This window comes from Fulmarus glacialis, unplaced genomic scaffold (assembly GCF_000690835.1).
Source record: "Fulmarus glacialis isolate BGI_N327 unplaced genomic scaffold, ASM69083v1 scaffold39090, whole genome shotgun sequence".
In the NCBI taxonomy this organism is placed as follows: Eukaryota; Metazoa; Chordata; class Aves; order Procellariiformes; family Procellariidae; genus Fulmarus; species Fulmarus glacialis.
The window spans coordinates 8,958-21,184 of record NW_009188985.1 but is presented as its reverse complement, the minus strand read 5'-3'; the positions used below and the strand labels follow the sequence as shown (position 1 = coordinate 21,184).

The window sequence follows — 12,227 nt, the reverse complement described above, 5'->3', positions numbered from 1 at the left end:
AGAGTGTAGTGTCATGGGCAAGAAAACAGATCGATTGCTTCAATTTGAATTGTATCATTCTGCACACTTTTAAAATGTGGCATCATTCTGCAGCTCCAAATCCATAGTGCAAGTAACATCTTGAAAACTGTGTTCAGGTCTGGTTGTGCTTTGGTTTTTGTTTTGTTTTGTATTGGTTTTATTTTTAATGCAAAGCTTTAGGAAACACATAAGAAATTACAGTTACCATACAACTATTGATAATGCCCATTTGATGTGAGAGGGCTTACGTTTTGGGGCTTTTTTTTGGTTGGTTGGTTTAATTTTTAAATACTGTGGCACCCTGAGGGAAATATAGGGTACCTTTCATGTTTCAGCTTGTCCCAGATATTGTATCTTCTCATAAGATTTTAAGTAAATACAAACTTTTATTATCATAAACTCTCCATGTCAGAAACTTAGAATTTAATACTCTTGTCCTGTGCTCCTGCAAAATAAAATATGGAGAAAGATTGTGCAATACTTACTGAAGTCTTCCTTTGCAACTTTCCTTAAGGAAGAAGAGTCAGACAATGAAGAAAACTTTATTGACCTGAATGTTCTAAAGGCACAAACATACAGATCGGTAAGTTGTTACCGATCAGTCCTCTCCTGAGAGATTTTTACATCTGTAGCAGCAATTTATTTCTGTTGGATTTAAGTGTGAAAGTCCTTATATAGTCTAAACTTGAAAAAAACATTCCAAATAAAATGAATCAGCTTATTTTAAAAGAAAAATGTACATCCAGTTTCTAAACTGTTATCACTGCAAGGTTTCTGGAAACATTTGCAAGAAATTTTTGCAGAGACTTTTAGGGAAACATGGTATTAGTTTCTTGAATGTATTTTAATTTTGCCCCCCTTGCTATTTCTGGAATGTGTTATAATTTCTTACTAGATACATTTTATTCTTTTCAATTCTAAATATGATGAGAAGATATATTTATTTTAATTCCTAGTCTTTATGAATTCAAAGAAAGCCATTAAACAAATCTGTTATATCTGTAGTCTAGATCATTCTGGATATAAATTTTTTTCCGACTATGAACACTGTAAGACATTGTGACATGATTTCTAACAGTTCTTGTTGTGCATAATGACCATATTTTGTATATAGACTTTATGATTTTTACACAGGACATAAATGACTCTGCAAAGCAAGAAGAGATTTTACAGTCCACGACAGATGCAGCAGAGTGGAATCTGGAAGTGGAACGTGTGCTTCCACAGCTGAAAGTTACGGTCAGGACTGACAATAAGGTATGCGAGAATGCATTGTATACATGGTGATTAAAGTGTGATTTCAGTCAGTGTTATTTACTTTCCCTTTACAATGCTATCTTGTCTGAATCTTTCTCACTTACTTTGACCCTAGAAGCAATAGTTTTCAGTAGGTTTTTTTTTCCAATATTATATAAGAATAATTTTTTCTGCTACTTACAGGGCACCTTATTTCCATATATTTATTTCCATATAATTATTCAGTTAATATTCTTAAATCGTTAAACATTTCCAATGTATTCATACTTCCGAAAAATTATACCCTCAGTTTAGCAGCTATTAAAACATCTTCCTGGAAGAGAGCTAAGCAACTTCTTATCTTTCAACTGTTCAATTTGTCAACCACATGAAAGTTTGACTGCATGGAATTCATCTTGCTGAACTTTAAATGGCAATAAAGTAGGTCTGTACCTCTGATCTAGTCATCATGGGCTCTCCTTGCGTTTAGCAAAAAGAAGTGAGTACTTTTTCGACTGATTTTACTTATAGATAACTACCAGATAACCACCTCAAGATGAAATTCATCATTTCTTAGAAATCAGTATTTCTCTCCATAATCTATTCCAAGGAGTCTAGAATGAGCAGCTTAGAAGCAGACATCTATCTTTGGCAAGTCAAAGTTCAAACCGAGGACCTATTCCCATCATTGCCATAAACATTCTTTCTAGGAGCTCGTATAGCATATCACAGATCAGTGCAGTATTGAAATTGCTTGTTTGTTGTGACCCAGCTAGTTGGAGTGTTGGAGCAATCTGTAGCAGTGATACAGAATTCAATGAAAGGTAATTATCTTGCCCAAAATAGGCTAAGCTCTCAACTATCTGTTAAATTGCTTGCCTGTCTTATGCTATACTGCATTTTTCTATGTGAAGAATTGCCTGGTTTGAGCCACCTTTCTCTGATCCTTGGCAAGCCCATCTGTTACAGAGAACATCATGCTTGATTCTCACACTAAGAAATTAAAACTTAATAGAGTTTTAATTAGATACTAGATTTAATAGAGAATACATGGAAAATTAAAGCCACTGTAAGAACTGAGGTTTACTAGCTTCCAGTTTAATGCACCATCTCTTGGCTTTAAGGAATATGTCAAAATGAACACAAAAAGAGGATTCTTCTTTTTCTAACTTCTGTGCTATCATGCTTTAAGAAATAACTGGAGAGAAGTGTTTGGTGTTTTTTTATTCTACAAGAAAAGCATCGTATTCTGTTTCCTATGCAATGCATATATACATAGTACCAGGAGAGGGTTAATGGTTAACCAATGGCATTAGAAACTAGAACTTATTTGTAAAGTCCTGGGAGGTGGTGCGGGGGGGGTGTCTGTTGTTTTTATTTAAACTCCGAAGTTTGACAAATTGTGAACAATTGTCACCAGACCAACAAAAGATCTTGAGTCTGCTGCAAACTTAAAACCCAACATACAACATAAGCACATTTTCTCTACTAGCCTTTGTTTCATTCTGGAAGAGAATAGTGGGCAGCAGGACGATTGTAGACAGCAGGTGAACCTCATGGGCTGCACAGGTGTTGGAGGTGCTTGGCTGTGCTTTTCTGAGGTAGTGAGACAGAGGCACCAGTGCTTCAGTAGTTATGTGCGTGTCCTATGCAGGGGGATAGCCTCACTTCTAATCAGTGGAACTGCCTATGATTGAAGGATGACACATGTTTAAGTGTGCAGCTGTTTTAAGCCAGGATTTGTTTTGTACCTGTTATGAGACATTATAAGTGGCTCCAGGATTGGGAATTCCTCTTGCTCAGGTGCTGCAGCCCAGCCCCATCTGCCTGGGGACCTGTGGGTCCCCATCCCAGACTGACGGATGCAGCTGCTGCTTCTTTCTTGTTTGCAGGTTCAGAAGCATGTATCACACAGACACACAGAGGACCCTGACAGCTACACAAACTGCCATAAACAAGGCCCTGTCTTCAATAGCACTTGTAGGACTCCCGTAAAATATAAGTAGACAGCCAGGCCCCCTTCCTCCTCTTCAGATAATTAAGATTGAAGTTCAGTAGCGAAAGCACACACTGCCTTCTCTCTAGATTCACAAGCACATGCACATTCCTGGATCCCTCAACTATCGGCATGGTCCTTCCGTCTGTCTGATCCCCCTGCCTGGATGCTGGGCCCTCTTAACTGTTCCGCTGCTCTTCTACTTGCTGGCAAGTCCAGCTTCACGCTTGCCAGCAAACAGATGCACACATTCATGCACTTGTCTTAAGGGCACTCTACATTTGTGGGTCCCCCTGAATACCAGCATATACCGTCTGCTTGCCTCATACCCAGGCCCGGATCCAGGGCCTACTACTCGATGGCTAGTTCAGTTTTAAGTCTGCAACTGAATTTTACATGTGCACAGCAGGTTTAGGGAAGATGGAGACATTTGCCTGTACTCACCCCTGCAGCTGGCACCAGCAACGCGGGCTTGTGACCTGCAGTCTTGTCCAGCTGCTGGCACTGAGCCCCTCGCTTGCTTTACTCACACCGGGCCTTCCCAGTAGCTGGATTTTAAGATACACGCCGGTCCTGCCTTGGTGGCTGAGACCCTCACCTGTTCCTGTGTCTGGCACTGAGACCCCCACTCTCTCCAGCTGCAGACACCACAGGCCTGGGACACCTGCAGCCCTGGTCTGATTCCAGTTGCTGGCCCCATATCCCCTCTCACCAGCACTTAGTCCTTGCAGCACTCATACATGCACGGGATAGAGCGTGAGATAGCACAGAAAGATAATTAGAAAAGAATTTAATAAGAAGATGGGACAGACTCCAGTGAGCAGGCACAGGGCTCAGTCAGACAAGTGGACTGACTGGCAACAGTTTACACATGACCAGCCTCTCTTACACCCCTCTCTGTTCCCCACTTGTTTCCTCCCCGGTCCCCTCCCCCTACACGTTGCTTCATCAGTTTGCATAGTTGCACCAACCCTCATCCTGAATATCCAGAACCCCCAGGTTTGCATTCTTATTAGTTGCAAGGGACAGATTCACCTTCTGTGAAGTGATGCTTGCAGTTTCTTGTTAGCCCATCAGTTAGTGTAACTGATGAGCTTTGTTTCTTGTCCTTGTCTCCCTTCATGTTGGTCTGACAGGTCTGTGTCTCTGTAGGTTTTGTTTTTTCCCTCCCCCTTTTCCTTATCATCCCATTTTGGCAAGGTCCTTGATCAGATAATTGTACTGATACAAACATTCTCACACTCCACTTGTTACTTCTTGTTACTGCCTCCATTATTGTTTGCCCGTCAGGTTTGTGCCTCTCTGTTTTGCTTACCATCCTTTTTGACAAGGTCCCTGATGAGAAAATCTTACTGAAGCAAACACTGTCACCTTCCACGTATCCTTACAGTACCTATTTTACAAGGAAGTCTCCTAAGGTTTGATTTCAAGTGATAAAGATTTATTAACATCACTTTTTTTTTAACACCTAGATCTGTACTGTGCCAAAGGCTTAAAAATCTTAAAAATATTTTTTAGCGTGTTCAGAAACTCAATACTGAAATACCAGTAATTCTGCAGTGCTGCTACTCTGCTTCATTTTGAACTCACAGTCTGTCTACAGCGGTGCATTGGGCCTGGGAGATGTAAAAAGTTTGCACTGATAAGGAAAAATTTGTGATAAAGCTTGGGAACTGAAATGCCTACCTATCAAGTTAAAACAGCACCTCTTCTCATCCCCCATCCCTGAGTCCCTGTATGTTTCGTATGACCTAGAAGCCGCAAATAATTTTCCCCCTTCTAATTTTGTCCCACTATCAAAAACAAGTTCAGGTATTTCTGCCTCTTTCATTTCTTTCCATTCTTCTCCTGATAATTGTAAGGACTAAGTAGAAAGGGAGGATCTAATAGTCTGGAACTGGTAGGTGTTGGGCATTTGAAGCACTCATTTTGTCTATGAATAAGCTGAGCTAGTGCAGCTATAATCAATATTTTCAGTATTTGTGCCCAGAGTCGTTTCTAGCAGAAATAATTCCGTGAAGATCAAACAGACTCTAAAAAGCATAGCTACTGTGGTATTAGTGAGGATGTCGGTTTGTTTATGGATCTGAGTGTCACATATGACATTTAGGAGATTTATAAATTGTGTCACATTAAGCGAGTGCCTCTGCATATGAACATGGCAGTGGCAGAATGATACACGATAACAGTATAAAAGAGAACTGACCCTGCCTTACATACCAGCCTTTGTTTAGTAACCAGAGAAAGATAAAAGTTGTACTTACCTATGTTTTACTTTGTGGCATCTTTTTTAGGATTGGAGGATTCATGTAGATCAAATGCATCAGCATAAGGATGGAATTGAATCTTCTTTGAAAGAAACTAGGGTATGTCTTGTATGTGCAGAATATTTCACTGATCTGGCAGCATTTTTATGTTCTCTTTTATTTGATATACCTTAAGAACTAAATTTTTTTTTTTCTTCACTTTATTCGTGCTAATGCTGTACAACTAAAAAGGGAAACACATCATAATGATGATTAGGGACAATGGGATTAAGAGTTGTATATGTGAGGATTAATGGGGCTATTAGGGTTCATTAACATATGCATTACCGTAAGTACATCCTGATTACAGAGGGCAAAATAGAATAATACAGTAATACAATCTCAAAATAAGTGCTGATAAAAAACCCAAAATACTGTCAAATGCTGTTGTGAGTAACTTACTGACATTGACATTTGTAATTAATTGAGGGGGGGGAGAGTGATGGAAGCAGTAAAGCTTGAAATATGTGTTTTGGAGGTGGGCAAACCAGAACACATTAGGAATAATTTTTTGTTGGCTAAACACAGCATTTCTGTACTATTTTTCTCTCTCACTTGTAGGCTTCCATATCCTTTCTTAATTACAGCACCATTTTAATGCTCTTTGCGTACTATCTGTATACTGTCAACCCACAGAATATGATTTTCTAGGGTTACCTTGACAAACTCCATAATGAAATCAGCAGAACATTGGAAAAGATCAATAGCAGGGAAAAGTATATCAACAATCAGTTGGAGCACTTGGTTCAAGAGTACCGTTCAGCACAAGCCTTGCTGAGTGAGGTAATGCACTGATCTTTTGTTGTTGCCTTCTCTAGTATTAACTTGCTATTAAGTGAGGGTGAAGGGAAAGAAGACTCGGAGGAGTTATCTGTGAATTCTGCTGTTGGATATAAAGCAGAGGAAATGTTGATTGGCTGTCAAATTATATAGTTTTTCACTAAACTAGCAATTTTTATTCAACTATTCTACAGGAGAAAATAAATGGGTTTTGCCTGAATATTATGTAAATCTGTTGCCAGTCTTCAGCAGCTAGTAAATTGCTGGTTCTGCTTTCCCTGTGAAGTTTCCACTCATCTGTGATGAGTGGAAAAACCACAGTCTCAGTCCAGCACTCATCTCTTTTATTGATTACTTGTGCTAATGTGCACAAAGCAGTCTGATTACTTCTTTGCTTCGTTTAGTTTTAATGCCAATAGAGTGTTGTTTGAGAAGCTTTTTGATCTCCTAGTTAGGAGGCCTGTATAAGCTGTCATTTGGCTAGCCCTCCTATTTGTGGGTATGACTTTAAAATAAGATTAACAGGATTTGACCTTGGTGCTTCCTGTTTACCTTACTGTTAAACTTAAGAAACTTCAAGATAGTAATTTACTGTTGACGAAGAAGTGTTCTGGGTTTCAGGATTCAATTCTGTCTGCATTCTGGCAAATTTTTTTTATGTTTATTTCCTCATGTAAATGATTAGAAAACATACTTCTTATTGTGTATGTATTAGGGCTATTACAATTTTTAAAACTGCTTTAAATTTTCGAATGATAGTCATTACAGGGGCTGATGTTTCAAGCCTGTCCTCATATGTGTAGTGCTGTAAATGTCATTGGGACTTTGTGGGACAGTTTCTGGAATTGGGACACGTGAGAGCAAGTTTCGGTGTGCTCGCTGAGCTAACTGCATACATCTCTTCAGCTTTGTCATTACAGCAAAAAACATGTTTCTTTCCAGGCTAAAGAGAAGTACCAGGAGGGAAGTGGAGGAGTAACTGAAAGGATTAGAGTGCTTTCTGAGGTAAAACACATCTTCACATAATTTCTTTTGCTTACTTTAAAACAGTTTTTAGGGAGTTTACATTTAGTGTTTGGGGTTTTATGAACCCAGTTCTTTCTGATTTGTTCTCATGTTAAGGATTAATCTGTTTGTTTAGTGGAGGCGATCTAGTCCAGTCCCTACATTTTAAACCCAGGCTGCCATTGATTTTTAACTTGTGAATTTGGGCAAACTATTGTAAGCTCTTGATTTCCCCAGTTTGTAAAAAAGGGTGAATGTTCTGTATTTTATAACCTGTGTCATAGAATTATTGAGGATTAATCAAGCCATGTCCATAAATTCTTTGGAAGAAGAAAAGCTTAACTCTTATTTTTTGTTAAAGTTAACAATTTGAAATTTTCAACTTCCAAGCACTTAAAAGCAGTATTTGACTAAATGGTAATTTTCCATACCAGGCAAATTGTCTCAATACCTAAAACTGTTTTTCTGTTGTTTTTTTTTCTTTAGATCAGTGCTCTGACAAATGTAAAGAAAAATCCCCAGACTGCTAACTGCCTCAACATGTTGAGTGTTTCGTGGCATTTAATTTAAAATTACTGCCTGATTTCCAAATATTTCAACCCTTTGTCCAATTCAGAAATTATTTTTTTAATGGCTCTGTTGTTTGGGTTTGAAAAATCCACTTTGCTTATTAGCCGATAAAGTGTCTGGAATAGTCACATAAAATAGATCACGCCGTAAGAATGTGCTGGAAATTGTAAGATGGTTCACAATAGAAAGAAATAATCCAGTTGAAAGGGACCTACAACGATCATCTAGTCCAACTGCAGTAGGTAATACAGCAGTTTAACAAGCGTTTTCCAGCAAAGATTTCTGAGTGTACGGATTCTGCAAAATTAGAGCTTCTTTCTATTTTACTCTCAGGGAAGTAAGTTTGAAAAAGAGAGTACTTTACGATGACTTCAGATATATAATGTGTTTGTGCTTTGGAAGTTATTGACTGATTAGTAATGATGAATATGTTACTAGCTGGCAGTCTTCAAACTATGTAGATGCAGTGGTGCATATGTGAGATTAACTAGACACATTGGATATTACTACTGATCTGCTTTCAAGCATACAATCAAATCTCAGCCCACTTAGCAATACCAGTACCACTGTAGGTATGCATTAACAATGCAGCGATGTTTCTTCTTTGTTATTTAAAAGGCTTGTTGAAGTCTTAATGAAGGGCCATTTTTATATTATAGACAAAAATACTGAATTATTACCTAGACTGTACCTTAGAATCATATATTTGGTTTTCCTTCGTTGTCTACAAAGGCAAACTGGTCAATAGTCAGTGCTGAAATGCACTTTCATTCTTCATATATGCATTTTACATACCCATACCTGTGCCAGTGCCAGCAGGCTTCACGGCTGCATCATCTTATGCTGCAGTGCTGTTTCTCAAGTTTCCACCATCACCTGCTGAAGTCCTGACACTTCCAGAAGGGCAGCTGGCATGGTCATTTGGTGCATCTTGGTGTGTGGGGATATTGGTTCCTATCTTCCATCCAGCACCATACTGCAACACTTACACTGTTGTTTGTATTGGTTTGGGATGCACAGATTCTTAGTAACACCATGCTGTTTGGCCAATTAGTTACTCTTTTTGTTGTAATTTTTACAACGTTAATTTATTTAAAGTTAAATTAAAATTTTCTTAATGTTTGATAAAAAAATCTTCCTCCGTATACAACAACTAAGTCTGATTAGTTCTTTCTTTTTAAGTAATGCAGTTACTCAGCAGAGAATTTTTTTTTGTTTTCTTTTTTTAACTTGACATTCATCTGGTTTAATTAAGAAAAAAATATCCATTTTAAGATTACAGAAGTATTAGAGAGAGTAAAGCAGGAAACAGAAGAGAAAGGAAGCAGTATGACTGATGGTGGTAAGTACGTTTTTGCCTCAAACCAAACACCCGTTTTCTCAGTGACAGGTACATAATTTGTCCTTTATTAAAGAAAAATAAAACAAGATGAGAATGAGTGACTAGTCTAAAATATCAATATTAAAATTTTAAAAGGTGTCCAAAAGGAGTCTAAACCTCTTTTAAAAGGTTACATAAGTCTGCAGAAGGTAGAGATTCCAGGATTTCCCCTTTGGTAAATTATTTGTAAAAATCTTTTAAAAAAAAAAAAGAGAAAGAGAGGGTGGGGGGGGGGGGGTGTCTCTGCTTTGAATAGTTATCAACTCACTGAAAGAAATTCCCATGTTACAGGTTCAAGCCCTTTTACTCTGAAGTAGTTACTGGCAGTAGCTGTTAGATTCCCTAAGGCTAGCTGGAGTCAGTGAGAAAATTCATTTTGGCATTTTGATGTTTGGACTTTTTTAATATTTAAGACTACCTACCTATTTAAATTAGTTTGTCTCAGACTCGGGATTTGGTGGTTTGAGATTTTTCCTGATAAATGCATTCTGTTGCAAATGTATAAGGAGTACAAATGCAGAAATAAATTGATGCATGTTACAGTAGGACTAAATATGCAAGCTGTATCCATATTTAACTGTAACCATTACAGCTAATTTACTTAAGTAGTTGTAAGTTTTATTGCATGAATAAACTTTGTGCACCCTTGCTGCACTGCGAAGAGCTGCTTGCGTGCCTCGCAGCACCTTTTCTGTATTATGGTATGGCCAAGGGTCAGGATAAATTCTAGAGCCCAGAATTATAAGGAGCAACATGATGCAGCAGCAGCAGGATCCCTAGGGTGGTATTAGTGGGAAGTGAGGGATTAGAAACAAAGTGTGGAGCACAAAACATTTTAATAGCTTTTCACAGGTAAGATGACATTCTGCTGAAGGTGTCTTCAGTTCTCTACCAAACCCCAAGTCAGCTATCAGGATGAGGCTTTCAGCTGAGCAAAACACATCATTGACAAACCTATCTTAATGTTGATGCAAACCTTTATGCAGATCCTAGATGTCAAGAAGACAGCAAAATTGTCATCGCCTATTTTTATCTTTAAAGTGTCTTGCATATTAAAAATGATGTATCAGTACAATCAAGCCTTTAGAGTAGAACGCCCTTTTGTTCATTCAACTCTTCAATTTTAAGGAGTGAATTATAGAAAATAATGCTTTTGTGTTAAGTAGCTGACACAGAGTTGCACTGTTTATCTTTTTTTGAACAGCTCCTCTAGTGAAGATTAAACAGGCTTTAACAAAACTGAAGCAAGAAACCATTCAGATGGACATACAAATTGGTGTAATGGAACACACATTACTCCAGTCAAAGCTGAAAGAGAAATCCAATATGACAAGAGATATGCATGCAACAATGATTCCAGAAGCCACAGTAGGTGCCTATTAAAATTGTTTGGAGCTGACTTGGTTTGCCCAAAATACAGTTTTCTACCATTTGCTTTTTTGATAGTTTAAAGGTTCCTTTTTGTTGGGAGGGGGCATTCCTTTTTCTTTTTTGTTTTTAAGAAGATGCTTGTCATGCACTTTTAAGAAGTAACATGCACACTTTGGACTCAGCATGGAGTCGTGTTTAGTTTTGTGCTGTAAAGATTTACTGCAGATCCCTTGCAGATATACTAATAAATGCTTATTAATGAACATGTCTCTACTTCATTGGAGAATGTTAAGTAGCGTGAAAGTCTATAGAATGATACTGACAGCCTGTAATCTTGCTATTCTACAGTGCGGAAAGAAAATTGCTTGCAAAAGACTTGAAATGAATTTAAAATGTCTATTATTGCCATTTACATTTAGTATAAAGTATTTAATTGCTGATATTGAAATAATACAGCGTTACTCTTTCTAAAAGGCTGGGTCAAAATTGATTTCAGCTGCAAGTAAAAGTAAATTGTTGCTTCCACTTTAAGTTTATGAATTAAGCAAAAACCTAATGTTGCAATAGTTGCAATAATATTGGCATGTTCCTATGGCAGCCCTACACAAATTTGTGAATGGACAACCACTGCATTTGGCACTATCCCTTTTTTTTTTTTTTTTTTTTTGGAGTGATTCTCTAGACAGACTGGTATGGATGTTTTTTGTAATTATTTTTATTTTTACATTGCCTGTAACAGAAGCAATGATAACAAAATCTATACAAGATCAGAGAAGTGAAAAGTATTGTTTGGAAATTACTTTTGGTTTTCCAATCTTTTTTTGTGTGTCATCACTGTTTCAGAGTCGCTTTATATTAGCATTGGGTCAAATGCTGATTTCATTTATAGTATTTAGTAGAGCCCTGTGGACATAATTTGGATTATTCTTGTTTTCAGTTTTTGTGTCAGATCTCTGTTAAGGAAAAATGTTGCCAAATCTAGTTGTGTAATACGGAATGAGAAGAAAAATGTAGGAGGAAGGGGTTGGAAATGTAATGGCAACAAGGAGCTCCCTTTGTCTCAGTAAATGTGTAGGTAGGGAGTGATTCTAGACGTTATAGGTAATGAAGGAGCGTGGAACAAAGACATTACCTTAATAAAGTACTAGTACATCATTTTGGTTACTATTGTTCATGAGCCATGGACAGTATTGGTACAATTCCAGTGATATTAAAATCCTCCCCTAACTTCTGTAGGTAATTCCATTAATCTTACAATTAATTTCTCTCACTTGAAGGTGAGCAGTATTCTGCAGCATCAGTGGATCAGTTCTGCGTCTGAAAATCAAGACACTTGACACAGTCAGTACCATGAGCCAATTTCTTAACTTTGTTGTGCTTCAGTATTTCATTTGCCAAAAAGAAAAAGCCCTAAACCCATCAGATTTTAGTAAGTGAAAAGCTATATGTAAATGCCAACTATTATAATTTACCTGTGCAAGCAACTGCTGAATATCTCTATGAATCACACTGGAAATCAGTTTCCAACTTCTTTTGCTGCCTACCTATATCCTCCCACATT

At 37.7% G+C, this 12,227-nt stretch overlaps 1 protein-coding gene across 1 annotated transcript; it reads left to right on the top strand.

The window, feature by feature from the left end:
* Nucleotides 1-535: 535 nt before the first annotated feature.
* On the top strand, nt 536-10,931 carry IFT57 (intraflagellar transport 57; the record flags this gene model as incomplete). Its single annotated transcript, XM_009580605.1, has 7 exons — nt 536-604; nt 1,156-1,278; nt 5,548-5,619; nt 6,211-6,342; nt 7,282-7,344; nt 9,190-9,256; nt 10,500-10,931. Coding segments are annotated over 7 exons (705 nt in total), but the record flags the coding sequence as incomplete, so codon positions are not given.
* Between the last annotated feature and the right edge of the window lie 1,296 nt (nt 10,932-12,227).